The sequence below is a fragment of the Lethenteron reissneri genome, chromosome 30, assembly GCF_015708825.2.
Source record: "Lethenteron reissneri isolate LAM-NWPU_2019-01 chromosome 30, ASM1570882v1, whole genome shotgun sequence".
In the NCBI taxonomy this organism is placed as follows: domain Eukaryota; kingdom Metazoa; phylum Chordata; class Hyperoartia; order Petromyzontiformes; family Petromyzontidae; genus Lethenteron; species Lethenteron reissneri.
In genome coordinates, this window is record NC_083808.1 from 4138476 (window position 1) to 4157950 (window position 19475).

The following is a 19475-nucleotide window of genomic DNA, read 5'->3' on the forward strand; positions in this document are numbered from 1 at the left end:
GTGAGCGGGAATCAAACTCATGCGGGCATTGTCCCAGGCTCAACGCCGATTTACCTTCGAGATCTGACCAGACGGAGGACGGATTCCGGGTGATTAAAAAACGTTCTTGGCACATCCCCCCCCCCCCCCCCCCATCGATTCGCACAGACCAACGTGATGAAGTATGGTCAAACAAAGCCGATATGACCACCACTTACATGCGGGTCTAGCAGTGGATTGAGAAAGGGGCCGCACGTTTTTATTGTTCGCGAATAATGTTGGCTATCAACAACAACGCAACTCCTATGACTAATTGGGAATGGGACGCAAGCGTCGGATTGATCACCCTGTCGCTGGCCGCCTTTGGGGAGGGTGTATAGTGTGAAAGGCCGAAACACCCTCGGAACCAAATGTACACTACTGACGATGCGCTCCCCAAATTTCACCAGGCTCACTGTTCATGAACTCTTGGAAGTGCATGCACAAAGGATAGTAACATCTCATCCTGTGTTCTTGGAATCTGAGTTCAGTCCCGCACAACTCAACTCTGTAATCAAAAAGAAAAACACCGTCTCAGCAACACTCTGCCTGTGTTGTCTCCACGTGCGAAGAGAGACGTTTTAGTCGGGCCTATGCATTGGCTTTCCATATCGATGTTACCAAAGCGGTATTTGTCTAACGCAGGGGCGGGGAACCTTTTTTTCTGCCAAGGGCCATTTGGATATTTATAACATCATTCGTGGGCCATACAACATTATCAACTTAAAAATTACCCTGTGAAATTTGGTCAAACATTTAATGAACTCACCCCTAATGTGATGGCTGGAACTGCTTCTCTTTAGCGAGGCGTGTGATGTTAGCTGGTATTGATGATGATGTTGCTACTCGCAACTGCTTTTCCAGGTTTGCCCCTAGATTTATTGAATTTCGAGTCCCGCCTGCGGTTGCCTTGGCAGGGCCACACCAAATGATTTCGCGGGCCTTATACGACCCGCGGGCCGGACGTTCCCCACCCCTGATCTAAAGCAAGAAAACCTTTAATCGGTTTGGATATTGTTTGGCCTCATGGGCTCGTTAAACGAATGCTGCTGCATCACCGGATCTTATTGGCAAGAGCACTGCATATAAAACCAGGGGAGCCCATTCAACGCGTTGACGACGACACAAGTAGAGGGCATCATCCCTTGAGTTTCCCCCACGTGAATGGGGTAAAGGTGCGCAGACCTGCGATCTCGCTGGATGCACCGGATGGCACCTGGAGGCACCATTCTGGCCTCCTCTTCTATGCTGGCCATAACCTTGAAAGAGGTTGGGAGAATCTCCACCCACATCCTTCCCCACCACACACACAGGAGATCTGCCGATCGAATTACCTGCGATGGACGGAGGTGGAGAAAGAGGATTTAAGGAACCTGCACCGTTGTTTTAACTGCCACGCCGGGAGGTCGGTCCGGGCATGCGACCTCTGGGTCGACAGTCCAGCGTGCTGATCATTGCTCCACAGTAGCATGCATGTATGCTGAGCTTCTTTCGCACCGTACGTAGCCAACCGTGCCAATAGGAGGTGTGGGGGAAGGACAACAAACTAACACACACAAACAGTTCAAAAGAAATGAGTTGTCAATCTAGATTATTTAAAAGTGCATAGCTCCAATGGTTTCGTAATATCGGAAGGAAGAGCGTTCCAGACGGCCGCAGAAGCGCGTCTGAAAACGCTGCGTGATGAAAGTGACCGCCGATGGCCCAGCCAGAAGCATCTGCTGCGACGATGAGCGGAGTTCGCGTGACGATGGTTGACGCGCTGCTTGACGAGATCAACGAGGAATTGAGGCTCGTTTGTGGCAAGCACTCTGTGTGTAACGAGTGCGACCTTGTAGCGTTAATGTAACATTATCATGCAGCATTTTGTTTGTCCAACGTACATCTGACAACAACAAAAGTAATTTAATGTAATAACAGCTCACCGCGGTGGCGGTGGCTGCTGCTGCTGCTGCTGATGATGATACTGGGGATTTACGGGAGAGCGTGCAGCCGCGTCAAAGTGAAACCACGAGAAGGAATTGCCTCACTCAAAATACCAAGCCAAGTCACGGGGCCCTGAAACCGAAAGGAAACTCCTGGCAGGCCACCGCCGTAGTTTTCAAGACGGGGAGAGTCACTCCCCCCCCCCACCACCACCACCCCCACCACCACCACGTGTTCCAGCTGTACACGCGTGGGTGTCAAGGAACGTCACCGTTGCGTCACGGAGTTTCACCATGACAAGCACCTTCACACACACACACCCCACCCAAAGACAAAGATCCCCCGTAAAGCCTGTAACATACTATTGGGGCAAGTGCTGTTAGCCAGATAAAGATACAAATCCCCAATATAGCCTGTGACATACTGTTGGGGCAAGTGCTGTTAGCCATAGAAAGACAAAGATCCCCCATATAGCCTGTAACATACTGTTGGGGCAAGTGCTGTTAGCCAGATAAAGATACAAATCCCCCATATAGCCTGTGACATACTGTTGGGGCAAGTGCTGTTAGCCATAGAAAGACAAAGATCCTCGGTATAGCCTGTAACATGCTGTTGGGGCAAGTGCTGTTAGCCAGATAAAGATACAAATCCCCCATATAGCCTGTGACATACTGTTGGGGCAAGTGCTGTTAGCCATAGAAAGACAAATATCCCCCGTATAGCCTTAACATACTGTTGGGGCAAGTGCTGTTAGCCAGATAAAGATACAAATCCCCCATATAGCCTGTAACATACTGTTGGGGCAAGTGCTGTTAGCCATAGAAAGACAAAGACCCCCCGTATAGCCTGTAACAGACTGTTGGGGCAAGTGCTGTTAGCGAGCACTTTCGGTGCACGAGGGGGTGGATGGTCAGCACTCTACGCGACCGCCTTTGTCTCCCCAGTAGCGATATTTACACACCGCTCCAGGTATTCATTTGCTGCTGAGTCGACATAGGGGAGGCCCAGGACCGGTTCAGTTAATCGTCGCTGATGTTTGCCGTGAGAGGGAATCGAACTCGGGTCGCCGGATTCGTAGCGTAGAGCGCTAATCCCTACACTGCCGCACCCCCAAAGACAAAGATCCCCCGTACAGCCTTAAGAGACTGTTGGGGCAAGTGCTGTTAGCGAGTAGCGCCTATGAAGGCTGGCACGGCACACGAGGGGGTGGGTGGCCAGCACCACACCCGACCGCCTTTGTCTCCCCAGTGGCGATGTTGACTACACCGCACCAGCTGCTCATTGTAGGATGAGTCGACCTAAGGGAGCCTCAGGACCGTTTCAAAAATCGTCACTGGTGTTGGCCGTGAGCAGTGGCGAGATGTTAACTACCTCGCCTGGTATACAGGAGGTCATGGGTTCGATCCCCGACCCTGCCGCCTGCTGTATATGTGGTGTTTGCGTGTCTCCCTTCCCGTGGTCGCGTGGAAAAATGTTTTGGGTCCTCCGGCTTTCCCCTCCACATTTAGAATCAACATCACGCGTTTCGCGCATTTGGCTGCTACGAAACATGTCCACGTGATAAGCCACGCCGTTGAGCTATCATTCGTGAGGGCCAGGACGCTTCTGAAAACAGAGCGATAGAGCTCGGTGGGCCTTACCTGGTAGAATAAGATTAAACAAAGTGGGGTCAGTGGGTTCGTAGCGCAGCGCGCTAATCACTACACCACCGATCACCCCTCCCTCTATCAAGCGCCCCATGCACACGCACCCAGACTTCCCTCCCCCTCCTTCCCCCATCCTTCCCCGAATCAATTCCCGAAAGCACACCACATAGACAGACAGACAGAGATGCCTTCGCGTCATCATCTGCAGGCATGCTCAATCTACTGCTGGATGAAGGCTTCCCCGAGCCGCCGGCCACCTCTCACGATTTCTGATTAATTTAATTGTCAAGGGGAAACCACACCGGGTCCTATGGCTCTTCCTCAGGAGTGCGCTGAAGTTAAGATTTAATTTTAAGACGTTTTCGGCCAGTTAATAACGCGTGTTTATGCGTGTCGGAGGACTAACTAACCTAATTCTAGATTTGAAGCTTTCGTAAAGTCACGTAGGTAAAAAACGAAATTAAAATTAATAAAAATAAAACAATAAAAATCACGACGTTTCGGAGGCAACACAAGTCTCCGTCATCAGGTGGGATCGTCACAGCCAGATTTGCTGCATCAAGTAACTAACCACTAACCGACACACTTTTTTTTTTCAATATTTTGCCAGGTAAGGCCCACAGAGCTATGTAGCTTTTTCTTGTCAGAAGCGTCCTGGCCACCACAAATGATCGCTCAACGAAGTGGCTCACCACGTGGACATTCACAGCAGCCACATTTGTACTCCTAACGCGCTTTTCCATCGGCGCCTCCAGCCGCGACGCCCTCTCTCCATTCCGTGCGTCACCTCCACAGAGGTCACGGATTCGAGTCGATCTCCGGGCGCGGCAGCGCGACAAAAATAATCCCCACGGCGCAACTTTTGTGTGTGTTCCAATCGACTTCGCCTCGGGGCCACGCAGCCGCACTGCATGCGAAGTGGGTTACAACTACGGCGCTGGGGTAAAGTGTGGGGGTGTACTGCCACGAGCGTGGGGGTAGTCGGAGAAGGTCGCAATGTGCCGTCTGAGATGCTCCTTCTGGTGCCGCATGCGGCTCTTCGAGGGCTTCTTGTTACGTTATTCACGTGTTGGCTTGCGGCTCTTCGAGGGCTTCTTTGTTACGTTATTCACGTGTTGGCTTGCGGCTCTTCCAGGGCTTCTTTGTTACGTTATTCACGTGTTGGCTTGCGGCTCTTCGAGGGCTTCTTTGTTACGTTATTCACGTGTTGGCTTGCGGCTCTTGAAATATAGAAAAAAAATTGTTACCAAATTTGAAAACAAAAAAATGTCTCTCGTGTTGTTATATCGGTTGCCGACTCCTGATCTAGTGGATGGCCCTTCCGCCGGCAGTGGCGTGAGCGAGCAATTGCGGGGCCGCTCCTTTGCCTGCCCTTGCAAATTTGAATACCGCACGCGGACGCTGCGAGTTCCGCGAAAATTGGCGAATGTAACGCGTTTCTGATTATTTCCCCTTGATTATAGAAATAAAATAACCCCACCACGCGTTGCATATGCCTGCCATTGTGCAAAAGTTACGCGAAAGGAATGAAACGAACACGCCCTTGTGGCCACACGTAGCGGCCAAACAAACAGTGAACTGAAAGCCGGCAGACTCAATACAAAATCCGCGTGGTATGCGGTGCGACACAATGAAATACGCACAGCCACACAACAACAACATCATCATCATCCACCGGCTCCCTCCTGTTCCTCCTCTTCCACACCTGCATCTCTCTGCTCAGCGTTCGCAACGGGAAGCACTTTCGGCACTGAACACCGTTCAAGATTCCAACACCAGCACCACCAGCAGCGGCATCAACCCACCGCTATCAGCAACGAGATCATTGGCAGCAGTAGGCTCACCTGCAGCCAAAAAACTAAAATAGTTTCAGGAAGACCTTTTCCTCCCCCCACACACCTATGCGTGTGTATGTGTCTCTGTGTGAGAGTGTGGGTATATATATCGGCCTGTGCAGGCCGTGGCATCGGTATGTCACTTGGGACAGGTCAGTCGTCACTTGGACCAGACATCCGAACCTCACAGGCCAGAAGACCAGAGTAGGGGCAGCTTCGTCCGAGGACGCCATACGACTCATACTGACAGGTGAGCTGAATAATTAGACGCCACGGCATCATCATCATCATCTATGGGCAATCCATAATAATAATAAAAATTGTCTTTGCGTTAGATCGCGTAAATATTTGTCATTAAACCCGCCACCGTCCGACACAAACATTTAGTAAGATTTGCACGTTCTGTTTACGTGACAAACCTTACTAATTGTCTGCGTCGGGTGGTGGCGGGTTTAATGACACATTTATATTTACACAGCCATTTAGTAAGGTTTGCACGTTTTGTTTACGTGACAAATCTTACTAATTGTCTGCGTCGGGTGGTGGCGGGTTTAACGACACATTTTTATTTACACAGCCATTTAGTAAGGTTTGCACGTTCTGTTTACGTGTCAAACCTTACTAATTGTCTGCGTCGGGTGGTGGAGGGTTTAACGACACATTTATATTTACACAGCCATTTAGTAAGGTTTGCACGTTCTGTTTACGTGTCAAACCTTACTAATTGTCTGCGTCGGGTGGTGGAGGGTTTAACGACACATTTATATTTACACAGCCATTTAGCAAGGTTTGCACGTTCTGTTTACGTGATAAACCTTACTAATTGTCTGCGTTGGGTGGTGGCGGGCTTAACGACACATTTATATTTACGCAATACAACCCCCCAAAAACCCTTTATTGTGGATAATATTTGTCGCGAAAACCCGACGACTCCTACTACTGCCACGACGCGTTAGATGGTCAATGCAAGAATGGATGCACTATCACCATGCGATGTAACAATCCGCCCGAACTGATTTCGCCGCTCCGTCTCCTCGTCAAGCGTCGACTCTGCGACGCGTTCTCATATTTTTTCCCGTCGCTTCGTTGCTTTTATTCTTATTATTATTCTTGTGAACCGTCGGCCCTCATCTTCCCTCCCGGTCGTCACACGTGCTGTGAAACAAGCCCAACACTTCACTTTTCTTGATAGTTTTGGGGGGGGGGGAGGGGGGGAGGGTTGCCATTAACCAGCGCCAGTTATCTAATCCACGTCTTCCTCTTCCCGTCTCTCAGTGGTAACGACAAGCACGCGTCCCTCTCTGCTTTCAATTTTGGTTATATATGTCTATGTGTGTGTTGAAATCATAACTGCGTGTCTGAATCCTTGTGACATAATAGATATTGCGCACACTAATTGAACACTTGTTTCCTTCTGCCAGGGGGGTAAGTTGCAGGATGAATAAGTTCAACAATAACTATAATAATATTGCACTTAGTATAAACTATACTCCATATTTTTATTTTGCCAGGTAAAACCCACTGAGCTCTTTTGCTATTTTATTCAGAAGCGACCTGGTCACAAATGATAGCTCAACAAAGTGGCTTATCGAGTGGAAATTCATAGCAGCCAAATACTCTAAACGCACGTTTCGAAATGTGGAGGTGAAAACCCGGAGGACCCGGAGAAAAATCCACGCGACCAAGGGGAGAGAGAGACACGCAAACTCCAAATATACAACAGCAGGCGTCAGGATCGGGATCGAATCCACGACCTCCTGTATACCAGGCGAGGTAGTCAACATCTCGCCACGGCGTCCTCGCATTCACAAGGGATCGTCCAGGCAGCTCAGTGCAGGATTCTCTTAAAAATTAGCCTTGAAATTCGCGAGGCTTTCCTGAATAAACTTCCTGATCAGTATAACTTTTCTTTACTGCCCAAGCGATCGTTATGATTTTGCATAATTATTGGATGATGATGATGATGCAATGAATAGCAACAATGATCGTGATTATACTTTTGCTGTATAATTACTTCCCTATTATTATTGCTGCTGCTAATGGATGTTACTGCGCTGTCACTCCTGGTAATGATGATGATGTTGCTGATGATGATTAGGACGTTGCTGCTGCTAATGTTACTGATAAGGATGATACAAAAACTATTCATATAATACTTTGCTACTGAGGCTGCTGCTGATTATGATACAATTGAAGATGGTACTAATACTATACTGATGATGCTGCTGCTACTGCTGCTGCGTCTGATGCAGAAGTTACTGCAGATACTATTGCTGCTGATGTTGAATTGAAGATGGCACAAATAACGATCGCATTGCTGCTGCTGCTGCAACTGCTGCTGCATCTGATGCAAATGTTACCGCAGATACGATTGCGGCTAATACTGCTGATGATGCTAATACCACTGAATATAGCACAAATGACGATAACATTGCTGCTGCTGCTGCTGCTGTATCCGATGCAGATGTTACCGCGGAAAATATTGCTGCTAATACTGCTGCTGCTGATGGTGATGATGATGCCCCTGCGTGTCACGGTGCGGCCAGACTTCCAGGACACGGGCGAGGAAGATGATGCTCCTGCTGCTGCCACTGCTCGCTCTGAGCTCCGTTGCGGTGGAGATGACCGCGGCGCAGAGAAGCAGGGAAAGCGCCTGCGTGGAGGCGCTCGCCAAAGCCCTCCAGCTCGTCAGCAGAGATGTCGACCAGCTCGCCAATGACATGGTGAACCAATACCCAAACTAAACGAAAAGTAAAACTATTTTATTTTACCAGGTTCACACGTATGTTACGTTGAACTTCTTTCGCACCGTACGTAGCCAACCGCGCTAATCGGAGGTGCGGGGGAAGGACAACAAACTAAACATAGAAAGCAGTTGTAAAGAAAAGAGTTTTAAATCGAGATTTTAAAGTGAATCGTTTAAGGCTGAGTCGACCTAGGGGTGACCCAGGACCGGTTGTCCGTGAGCAGAAATGGAACTCAGGTCACCTCTCCCCCCCCCCCCACACACACAGGCACACGCACGCTTCTCTCAGCACTTCGCTATAAATCCGGTGACCTGAGATTGATTCAGAGGAACGGTCTAACATCTGTGGCGAGTGACATCCCCCCCCCCCCCCGCGCCCTTCACCACCGCGGTGAAGTGAGATTATAAAATACAAACTTACCATGGCCAACAGCGGTGGAAGTGCCTTCATCCAACAGTGTATTGCAATATTTTGCTGTCTTTTCTTGGATTTTCTGTTTGCACTCTATTCACTTTAAGATGTTTTTTGTTCATGTTTTTATGTTTGTTGCGGTGGCACCCGATTCAAGAGCCGAATGGCGGCTCACAGGGCTATACCTAATAAATGAACTTGAACTTGACAAAGAGGCAGTACAGCATTAATCGTCCACGTTATAATTAGGTTACTCATTCCTGCATTCCCTTAAAGTGCGTCTCTTTTCTCTTCCTGCTCCTCGTCGTTGTCTCAACCCCCCCCCCCCCCCGTCAACTCTTCACCCTCTCAGCAAGCAGAGCACGACCCAAGCGAGCACACGTGGAGGATTCTATCATCAGCAACTCCTCCAATTCCCGTGAGTCTCAGCCAGAGCCGTGCCGAGGGGTGCGGCGAATCGGGGTGATTGCCCCGGGCCCCGCACTTGGGGTGGGGGGGGAGGGTGCTTCGATGTCACGGTGTCAGATATAATAGGTACTTCTGTAATCCTTATACTTCTACAAATATAATAATGCTTCTACCTCTACAGAGGTCAAACTTGTGACACTTGTGATTTGCCACGGGCCCCGCATCCCGATATTGACGGCTCTGGTATTCGCAGTCGAGAAGTGGCAATGATTTTGTACGTACGTTGAACTTCTTTTGCACCGTACGTAGCCAACTGTGCTAGACGAAAGACAACAAACTAAACACAAAAAGCAGTTCTAAAAAAATCTGAGTTTCACATCTCGATTTAAAAGTACATAGCTCCGGTGGCTTGCTAATATCGGAAGGAAGAGCGTTCCAGACGGCCGCAGAAGCGCATCTGAAAACGCTGCGCCATGCGGTGACCGTCTTTGTTCGATGGTTTGCATTGCGGATCGTGAAATAATGAGCGTTTAGCTGAATTCGAAAAATACAAAATTGCCTCTTCTTGTTACTTTTTTTTTGCCAACCCCTGCCTTAGTTACCGTATTCATTGATGAATCGATGCAACCCACCCCCAGGACTTAATTTTTGCACCAAAATATTTTCTGTTCGTAGCCGCAGCTACAGCCAGAGGTGTAAAATGCACGTGGTGTGCTGGGCGCGGCTGAATGAAGCCCCTGGGCACAGCGTTTTACGGCGCTCACATCGCTGGCAGTCGCGGTGCTGGCCCCAACGGGAGCCCTAAGCAGAAGTTCTTTTGGGTTACGAACGAAACCCGCGGGACACAAACTGTGAACGTGCGCAGAGAAGTACGCCCGGAGTTGCCCAGGGGGAACCGCGTCAATTCTGGAACAGAGACAAAGAGCCCCCGTAATGCCTTAACGGACTGTTGGGGCAAGTACTGTTAGAGTAGCACCTATGAAGGCCGCCACGGTACACGAGGGGGTGGGGTGGCTAGCACCACGCCCGACCACCTTTGTCTCCGCAGTTGCGATGTTTACTACACACCGCACCAGGTACTTGTTTGAGGCTGAGTCGACCTAGGGTAGGCCCAGAACCGATTTAGATAATCCTCACTGGTGTTGGTGGCCGTGAGCGCTAATCGAACTCAAGTCACTGCTTGGGTCGCCAACGTCGTGCCCGGCCGCCTACACACCGGACCAGGTACTGTCACTCATTTGAGGCTGAGTCAACCTAGAGGACGCTCATGACCAGTTCAGATACTCGTCACTGGTATTGGCCGTGAGCGGGAATCGAACTCTGGTCGTAGCCTGGTTAGTAGCACACACAACACACGGATGCAGATGTTGTCACTGCTAATACCACTGAAGGTGGCACAAATGAAGATTACATTGCTGTTGCTGCATCTGATGCAGATGTTACCGCAAATTCTGTTATTGCTAACACTGCTGCTGGTGATGATGCCCCCGTGTGTCACGGTGCAGCCAGATGTTCAGGACACGGACGAGAAATATGATAACAATTATACACAGTCCTCAACTTACGAATACCCTATTTACGAACACCCACACTTACGAACCAGCTTCAATTAAATATTAGTTGTTTTAACATGGACATAAAACGCGAACTCTCACTTGTAAATTGAAACGCGGCACTATTTTGTTCAGCTGGGCAATCCTCCGCGAGATTAAGGAGTCAACCTCGTGCTGTGAGTGAGTGTCTGCGTCTGTGTGGACATTTAAATATACAGGAGGTGACTGTGTTCCGACTTACCAACAAGTTCGACTTACGAACGGTTCTCAGGAACGAATTGTGTTCGCAAGCCGAGGACTGCCCATATTGAATTCATGAACACGTCTTCTTGGTTCTTTCGGTAAAGTCACGTAGAAGGGAAATAATAAAATAATAAAAATAAAACATAATAAAATAATTCTCACGACGTTTCGGCCACAACGCAAGCAGCCGTCCTCAGGTGAAAAACAGGTCTGTCGGGAAGACAGCGTCTGAATAAAACACCACAAGCACCTGAGGACGGCTGCTTGCGTTGTGCCCGAAACGTCGTGAGAATGATTTTATTGTTTTATTTTTATTATTGTATTATTTCCCTTCTACGTGACTTTACCGAAAGAACCAAGAAGATGAATCCCTGCAGTCACGAAAGCTTTAAATCGAAATTTAAATCATGAACACGTGTCAATGCGTCTGCCGCTGCTGTTGTTGTTGTTGCCTGTTGCGTTGATTTCACCGCAGGCGAGCGAGCGCTGCGCGGCTCAGAAGCTGGCGCTGGCCTTCTACGAGAAGACGTTTCGCGCCGCGCACCTTTCCGTGGCCCCGTCCGAGAGCCTGGACGCGGTGCAGGACGCCCTCATGAACGTCCACGCCAAACTGGGCAGCGATGAATGCGTGAGAAGCCCAGATCAGCTCTCACTCGCTCACTCACTCGGGCCCACGTGGTCACCGCCGGGTTGAAGGGCGCCGTGATGTGGCTTCGTCCAAACCCCACCGCGTTGGTCGGCGTGGCTTGGTCGGTGAAAGTTGGTTGTGGCAACATGGGCTTACATGTGGACAGCCTGGATGTCACTTGCCACTGATGGCTTGCCGTGATCGGAAATGGACCTCTGGCTGCTGCCACCGTTCCCCCTAACGCAGGAGTCGGCAACCTCTTGAAGGACCGTTTTGTGGGGCTATTTATTAAGGACCATCTCGTATTCCGATGCATTGCGGCTCTTTAAATATTGAGGTTTTTTTTACCGAATTCGCAAAAAAATGTCTCTTCTTGTTATTTTGGGTTCCGACCCTCTGCCCGATCGTAAAACGTATCATCGTCAGCCATGACCTTTCCACTGCTGTGTGAAAGCGTGCCCAAGCCGTTGCAATCGCTCAGTCGCGCAATGCAAACGTTCCACCCAGCGCCTGCACACCACGAGCCGATTTCATCGCTCCATCTCCCCCGCGGTGGAACTATGGCCGGCCGCTGTCACGCGCGTTCCGTCCTTTGGCTGACACTCCGCCGTTAGTCTCGGCCGTCGGCCGTTCGAGCGCTGTGTTCAACGTCAGGGCCACGACGTTTCCCCGACAGCGAGCAGCGTAACACGCAACATGCAGCAACACATGGATTTCTAAACACACGACTTCACGCACGTTTTGTATTTACGAACCCTTAGAATCCGGTATTCCTTGATGACTCGATGCCCCCCCCCCCCCAAGACTTAATTTTCGCACTGAAATGTACGCACGATGAACTTCTTTCGCACCGTACGTAGCCAACCGTGCTTGGGGGGGGGGGGGGGAGACAACAAACTAACACACGAAAACATTTTTTCCTGGCTCGCTGCAGACCGTTGCAAGTGCGCCCCCGACTGGTATCCACAGCCGTAGCGAGATGTGGACTTGATGTGGTGTGCCGGGCGCGGGTGAAACTAAGCCCTGGGGCGCAGTCGTTGGTGGTCATGGCCCACTGGGGGCCTTTAGCGGAGGTTATTTGAGAGACCCCCCCCCCTCCGTTGCCCCACAGACAAACAATTGATATGTCGAGAGAAAAGATGTACAGACGGGACAGATGAGTCGTGAGATGAGGGAGCGTTGCAGCCAAGAGCCAGAGATGATGCGAGATGATACAGAAGGGCTGTAGACGAGACAAAGATGCGAGATTACTTCGCGTTTGATGTGGTTTACAAATATATATTATTTTAATGTAATCTGATATTCAGTTCATGACTCTGTTGTATGAATCCTGGGCTCCTTGAGCTACTTGGGCCCCTTGACCTACTTGGGCCCCTTGAGCTACTTGGGCCCCTTGAGCTACTTGGGCCCCTTGAGCTACTTGGGCCCCTTGAGCTACTTGGGCTCCTTGAGCTACTTGGGCTCCTTGAGCTACCTGGGCTCCTTGAGCTACTTGGGCTCCATGAGCTGCCTGGGCTCCTTGAGCTGCCTGGGCTCCTTGAGCTACCTGGGCTCCTTGAGCTACCTGGGCTCCTTGAGCTACCTGGGCTCCTTGAGCTACTTGGGCTCCTTGAGCTACTTGGGCTCCTTGAGCTACCTGGGCTCCTTGAGCTACTTGGGCTCCTTGAGCTGCCTGGGCTCCTTGAGCTACTTGGGCTCCTTGAGCTACCTGGGCTCCTTGAGCTACCTGGGCTCCTTGAGCTACTTGGGCTCCTTGAGCTACTTGGGCTCCTTGAGCTACCTGGGCTCCTTGAGCTACTTGGGCTCCTTGAGCTGCCTGGGCTCCTTGAGCTGCCTGGGCTCCTTGAGCTACCTGGGCTCCTTGAGCTACTTGGGCTCCTTGAGCTACTTGGGCTCCTTGAGCTGCCTGGGCTCCTTGAGCTACTTGGGCTCCTTGAGCTACTTGGGCCCCTTGAGCTACTTGGGCTCCTTGAGCTACTTGGGCCCCTTGAGCTACTTGGGCTCCTTGAGCTACTTGGGCCCCTTGAGCTACCTGGGCTCCTTGAGATACTTGGGCCCCTTGAGCTACTTGGGCTCCTTGAGCTACTTGGGCTCCTTGAGCTACTTGGGCTCCTTGAGCTACCTGGGCTCCTTGAGCTACTTGGGCCCCTTGAGCTACTTGGGCCCCTTGAGCTACTTGGGCTCCTTGAGCTACTTGGGCTCCTTGAGCTACTTGGGCCCCTTGAGCTACCTGGGCTCCTTGAGCTACTTGGGCCCCTTGAGCTACTTGGGCTCCTTGAGCTACTTGGGCTCCTTGAGCTACTTGGGCTCCTTGAGCTACTTGGGCTCCTTGAGCTACTTGGGCCCCTTGAGCTACTTGGGCTCCTTGAGCTACTTGGGCTCCTTGAGCTACTTGGGCCCCTTGAGCTACTTGGGCTCCTTGAGCTACTTGGGCCCCTTGAGCTACCTGGGCTCCTTGAGCTACCTGGGCTCCTTGAGCTACTTGGGCCCCTTGAGCTACTTGGGCCCCTTGAGCTACCTGGGCTCCTTGAGCTACTTGGGCTCCTTGAGCTACCTGGGCTCCTTGAGCTACTTGGGCCCCTTGAGCTACTTGGGCTCCTTGAGCTACCTGGGCTCCTTGAGCTACCTGGGCTCCTTGAGCTACCTGGGCTCCTTGAGCTACTTGGGCCCCTTGAGCTACTTGGGCTCCTTGAGCTACTTGGGCTCCTTGAGCTACTTGGGCTCCTTGAGCTGCCTGGGCTCCTTGAGCTGCCTGGGCTCCTTGAGCTACTTGGGCCCCTTGAGCTACTTGGGCTCCTTGAGCTACTTGGGCCCCTTGAGCTACTTGGGCTCCTTGAGCTACTTGGGCCCCTTGAGCTACCTGGGCTCCTTGAGCTACTTGGGCCCCTTGAGCTACTTGGGCTCCTTGAGCTACTTGGGCTCCTTGAGCTACTTGGGCTCCTTGAGCTACCTGGGCTCCTTGAGCTACTTGGGCTCCTTGAGCTACTTGGGCCCCTTGAGCTACTTGGGCCCCTTGAGCTACTTGGGCTCCTTGAGCTACTTGGGCTCCTTGCGCTACTTGGGCCCCTTGAGCTACCTGGGCTCCTTGAGCTACTTGGGCCCCTTGAGCTACTTGGGCCCCTTGAGCTACTTGGGCTCCTTGAGCTACTTGGGCTCCTTGAGCTACTTGGGCTCCTTGAGCTACTTGGGCTCCTTGAGCTACTTGGGCCCCTTGAGCTACTTGGGCTCCTTGAGCTACTTGGGCTCCTTGAGCTACTTGGGCCCCTTGAGCTACTTGGGCTCCTTGAGCTACTTGGGCCCCTTGAGCTACCTGGGCTCCTTGAGCTACCTGGGCTCCTTGAGCTACTTGGGCCCCTTGAGCTACTTGGGCCCCTTGAGCTACCTGGGCTCCTTGAGCTACTTGGGCTCCTTGAGCTACCTGGGCTCCTTGAGCTACTTGGGCCCCTTGAGCTACTTGGGCTCCTTGAGCTGCCTGGGCTCCTTGAGCTACTTGGGCCCTTTGAGCTACTTGGGCCCCTTGAGCTACTTGGGCTCCTTGAGCTACTTGGGCCCCTTGAGCTACCTGGGCCCCTTGAGCTACTTGGGCTCCTTGAGCTACCTGGGCTCCTTGAGCTACCTGGGCTCCTTGAGCTACTTGGGCTCCTTGAGCTACTTGGGCTCCTTGAGCTACTTGGGCTCCTTGAGCTACTTGGGCTCCTTGAGCTACTTGGGCTCCTTGAGCTACTTGGGCTCCTTGAGCTACTTGGGCTCCTTGAGCTACCTGGGCTCCTTGAGCTACCTGGGCTCCTTGAGCTACTTAGGCCCCTTGAGCTACTTGGGCTCCTTGAGCTACTTGGGCTCCTTGAGCTACTTGGGCTCCTTGAGCTACCTGGGCTCCTTGAGCTACATGGGCCCCTTGAGCTACCTGGGCTCCTTGAGCTACCTGGGCCCCTTGAGCTACTTGGGCTCCTTGAGCTACTTGGGCTCCTTGAGCTACTTGGGCTCCTTGAGCTACCTGGGCTCCTTGAGCTACTTGGGCTCCTTGAGCTACTTGGGCTCCTTGAGCTACTTGGGCCCCTTGAGCTACCTGGGCCCCTTGAGCTACCTGGGCTCCTTGAGCTACTTGGGCCCCTTGAGCTACCTGGGCTCCTTGAGCTACTTGGGCCCCTTGAGCTACCTGGGCTCCTTGAGCTACTTGGGCTCCTTGAGCTACTTGGGCCCCTTGAGCTACCTGGGCTCCTTGAGCTACTTGGGCCCCTTGAGCTACCTGGGCTCCTTGAGCTACTTGGGCTCCTTGAGCTACTTGGGCTCCTTGAGCTACCTGGGCCCCTTGAGCTACTTGGGCTCCTTGAGCTACTTGGGCTCCTTGAGCTACTTGGGCTCCTTGAGCTACTTGGGCTCCTTGAGCTACCTGGGCTCCTTGAGCTACTTGGGCTCCTTGAACTACCTGGGCCCCTTGAACTACCTGGCCCTCTTGAACTACCTGGGCCTCTTGAGCTACTTGGGCCCTTTGAGCTACCTGGGCTCCTTGAGCTACTTGGGCTCCTTGAGCTACTTGGGCCCTTTGAGCTACTTGGGCTCCTTGAGCTACTTGGGCTCCTTGAGCTACTTGGGCTCCTTGAGCTACTTGGGCTCCTTGAGCTACTTGGGCTCCTTGAGCTACCTGGGCTCCTTGAGCTACCTGGGCCCCTTGAGCTACTTGGGCTCCTTGAGCTACCTGGGCTCCTTGAGCTACTTGGGCTCCTTGAGCTACTTGGGCTCCTTGAGCTACTTGGGCTCCTTGAGCTACTTGGGCTCCTTGAGCAACCTGGGCTCCTTGAGCTACTTGGGCTCCTTGAGCTACTTGGGCTCCTTGAGCTACCTGGGCTCCTTGAGCTACCTGGGCTCCTTGAGCTACTTGGGCCCCTTGGGCTACTTGGGCTCCTTGAGCTACTTGGGCTCCTTGAGCTACTTGGGCTCCTTGAGCTACCTGGGCTCCTTGAGCTACATGGGCCCCTTGAGCTACCTGGGCCCCTTGAGCTACCTGGGCTCCTTGAGCTACCTGGGCCCCTTGAGCTACCTGGGCCTCTTGAGCTACTTGGGCTCCTTGAGCTACTTGGGCTCCTTGAGCTACCTGGGCCCCTTGAGCTACTTGGGCTCCTTGAGCTACTTGGGCTCCTTGAGCTACCTGGGCCTCTTGAGCTACTTGGGCTCCTTGAGCTACTTGGGCTCCTTGAGCTACTTGGGCTCCTTGAGCTACCTGGGCTCCTTGAGCTACTTGGGCTCCTTGAGCTACTTGGGCCCCTTGAGCTACCTGGGCCCCTTGAGCTACCTGGGCTCCTTGAGCTACTTGGGCCCCTTGAGCTACCTGGGCTCCTTGAGCTACTTGGGCCCCTTGAGCTACCTGGGCTCCTTGAGCTACCTGGGCTCCTTGAGCTACTTGGGCCCCTTGAGCTACCTGGGCTCCTTGAGCTACTTGGGCCCCTTGAGCTACCTGGGTTCCTTGAGCTACTTGGGCTCCTTGAGCTACTTGGGCTCCTTGAGCTACTTGGGCTCCTTGAGCTACCTGGGCCCCTTGAGCTACTTGGGCTCCTTGAGCTACTTGGGCTCCTTGAGCTACTTGGGCTCCTTGAGCTACTTGGGCTCCTTGAGCTACTTGGACTCCTTGAGCTACCTGGGCTCCTTGAGCTACTTGGGCTCCTTGAACTACCTGGGCCCCTTGAACTACCTGGGCCTCTTGAACTACCTGGGCCTCTTGAGCTACTTGGGCCCTTTGAGCTACCTGGGCTCCTTGAGCTACTTGGGCTCCTTGAGCTACTTGGGCCCTTTGAGCTACTTGGGCTCCTTGAGCTACTTGGGCTCCTTGAGCTACTTGGGCCCTTTGAGCTACTTGGGCTCCTTGAGCTACTTGGGCTCCTTGAGCTACTTGGGCTCCTTGAGCTACTTGGGCTCCTTGAGCTACTTGGGCTCCTTGAGCTACCTGGGCCCCTTGAGCTACTTGGGCCCCTTGAGCTACCTGGGCCCCTTGAGCTACCTGGGCTCCTTGAGCTACTTGGTCTCCTTGAGCTACCTGGGCTCCTTGAGCTACTTGGGCTCCTTGAGCTACCTGGGCCCCTTGAGCTACTTGGGCCCCTTGAGCTACCTGGGCCCCTTGAGCTACCTGGGCCCCTTGAGCTACCTGCGCTGTTGCTTGGCCCCAGCGCTGCCGAGGTGCAGACAAACGCCCTGAGATGCCGACTCTTTGGGAAAATGTCAAAACTGGGTGGTTTTTAACTTTTGCCGACAAAACTGGATCCCAAATGTCAAAACTGGGTGCACCCTGGGTGGCCAAAAACTTGAGTTTTGGACACTCAGGGTGCACCCAGTTTTGACATTTGTCAAATACACTTGATAATTGTATACTAGCACAGTGTGCCAGCACCCCATTCATCCAAACACTTGGTATTTGTATACTGGCACACTGTGCCAGTATACATATGGCAAGTAAGTGTTACTGTAGTAGCGAGCTGGCACACTGTGCCAGTATACAAACGGCAAGTAAGCGAGCTGGCACACTGTGCCAGTATACAAATGGCAAGTTAGGGTATGTTCGCGAGCTGTAAGTGTTACTGTAGTTGCAAGCTGGCACACTGTGCCAGTATACATATGGCAAGTAAGTGTTACTGTAGTAGCGAGCTGGCACACTGTGCCAGTATACAAACGGCAAGTAAGCGAGCTGGCACACTGTGCCAGTATACAAATGGCAAGTACGTGTATGTTCGCGAGCTGAAAGTGTTACTGTAGTTGCAAGCTGGCACACTGTGCCAGTATACATATGGCAAGTAAGTGTTACTGTAGTAGCGAGCTGGCACACTGTGCCAGTATGCAAACGGGAAGTTGTGGTGCAAGGTATGGAACATGAGCCACGAGAAACATCATTTGGAACGCTCTAAATCTGTGGCGACATATGGATGAATAACGCAAGGACCTAAACGTGTACAAAATGATACATTAAATCGTACACCTTCTTCACCCAGTTTTGACATTTGTCCACATTGAACATCACCCAGTTTTGTCATATCAAAAAGCACCACCCTGTTTTGCCTGTCGTTTTCCAAGACCACCCAGTTTTGACATTTGGGATCCAGTTTTGTCGGCAAAAGTTAAAAACCACCCAGTTTTGACATTTTCCCCCGACTCTTTCCTTCCCTCTCCCCCTCTCTGCTCGCAGAATAAGAAGTGCTCTTTGCGTGGCTCCCCCGGCTCGCGAGCCATGGAGAGCCTCAGGCAGAGAATCAACAACGCTGCGGTCAAAGTAAGAATCTCTCCATATCCCAATCTCTCTCCTCTCTCTTCGCCCTCCATATCTCTTGACTCTCCATCTCCTCTCTCCACCTCTCTCCATCTATCCCCATCTCTCTACATCTCTCACCTCTCTCCATGTCTCTCCTCTCTTCGCTCTCCATCTTCCTCCACTTTTCTCTCCATCCGCCTCTCAATCTCCCATCTTTCTCCATCTCTCCCTTCACGAAATAAGAATTATCCAGGCGGAGCGCCTCTCATTGTTACGCAGTTGCCCCGATGCGATCTCTCCCCGTTCTCCCCCCTCTTCGCCCACCCCGTAGATCCTGGACCCCGTGGAGCTGCGGGTGGCGCTCACCGACATCCGCTCGCTGATCTATCTCACTCGCCACGCTCACTCCAAGCGTGGCAAGAAGCGGCACACTTCCCGCAGGCGCTCGGGCGCCATCAACAACGCGTGGCCGCGCAGGAGGGAGTGATCGGATCATCGGACATCGTCAGCGTAGGTCAAGAGGTCACCCACATCTCGCCGTCCGCCTCCCTTCCTTCCTCCGAGGTCCTCGAAGTTGCTGCGAGGTCGACCTCTCACCTTCAAGAGGGACTCTTTTACAGTCTCGGCATCACCGTCATCATCGTCTTCCCCTGGTTACAGCTGGCACGTCCTCCAAGAATCACTGCCAGTCTCGTCATCACCATCACCACCACCACCTTTTCCCCTCGATCATTGACCTCTGGGTGCCCACCGCAATGCCCGCCTCAGTGACCTATAACGATTTTATGGATACGATATCAGGGACTATGATTGGTATTGGTGCTAACGA

At 52.2% G+C, this 19475-nt stretch overlaps 1 protein-coding gene across 1 annotated transcript; it reads left to right on the forward strand.

The window, feature by feature from the left end:
- Window positions 1-5574: 5574 nt before the first annotated feature.
- Window positions 5575-19139, forward strand: LOC133349336 (uncharacterized). The gene is made up of 6 exons (XM_061562687.1): window positions 5575-5675; window positions 7972-8148; window positions 8936-9001; window positions 11263-11415; window positions 18584-18667; window positions 18978-19139. Exons 2-6 carry the CDS (start codon window positions 7996-7998, stop codon window positions 19131-19133), a joined length of 612 nt encoding a protein of 203 aa, XP_061418671.1. The 5' UTR covers window positions 5575-5675; window positions 7972-7995; the 3' UTR covers window positions 19134-19139.
- The last annotated feature ends 336 nt before the right edge of the window (window positions 19140-19475 follow it).

Coding starts and splice junctions, on each gene's coding strand:
- LOC133349336 (XM_061562687.1), top strand. CDS start 7,996: ATGATGCTCCTGCTGCTGCCACTGCTCGCTCTGAGCTCCGTTGCGGTG. Junction 8,149..8,935: donor ACCAGCTCGCCAATGACATG/GTGAACCAATAC, acceptor TCACCCTCTCAG/CAAGCAGAGCACGACCCAAG. Junction 18,668..18,977: donor TCAACAACGCTGCGGTCAAA/GTAAGAATCTCT, acceptor CCCACCCCGTAG/ATCCTGGACCCCGTGGAGCT.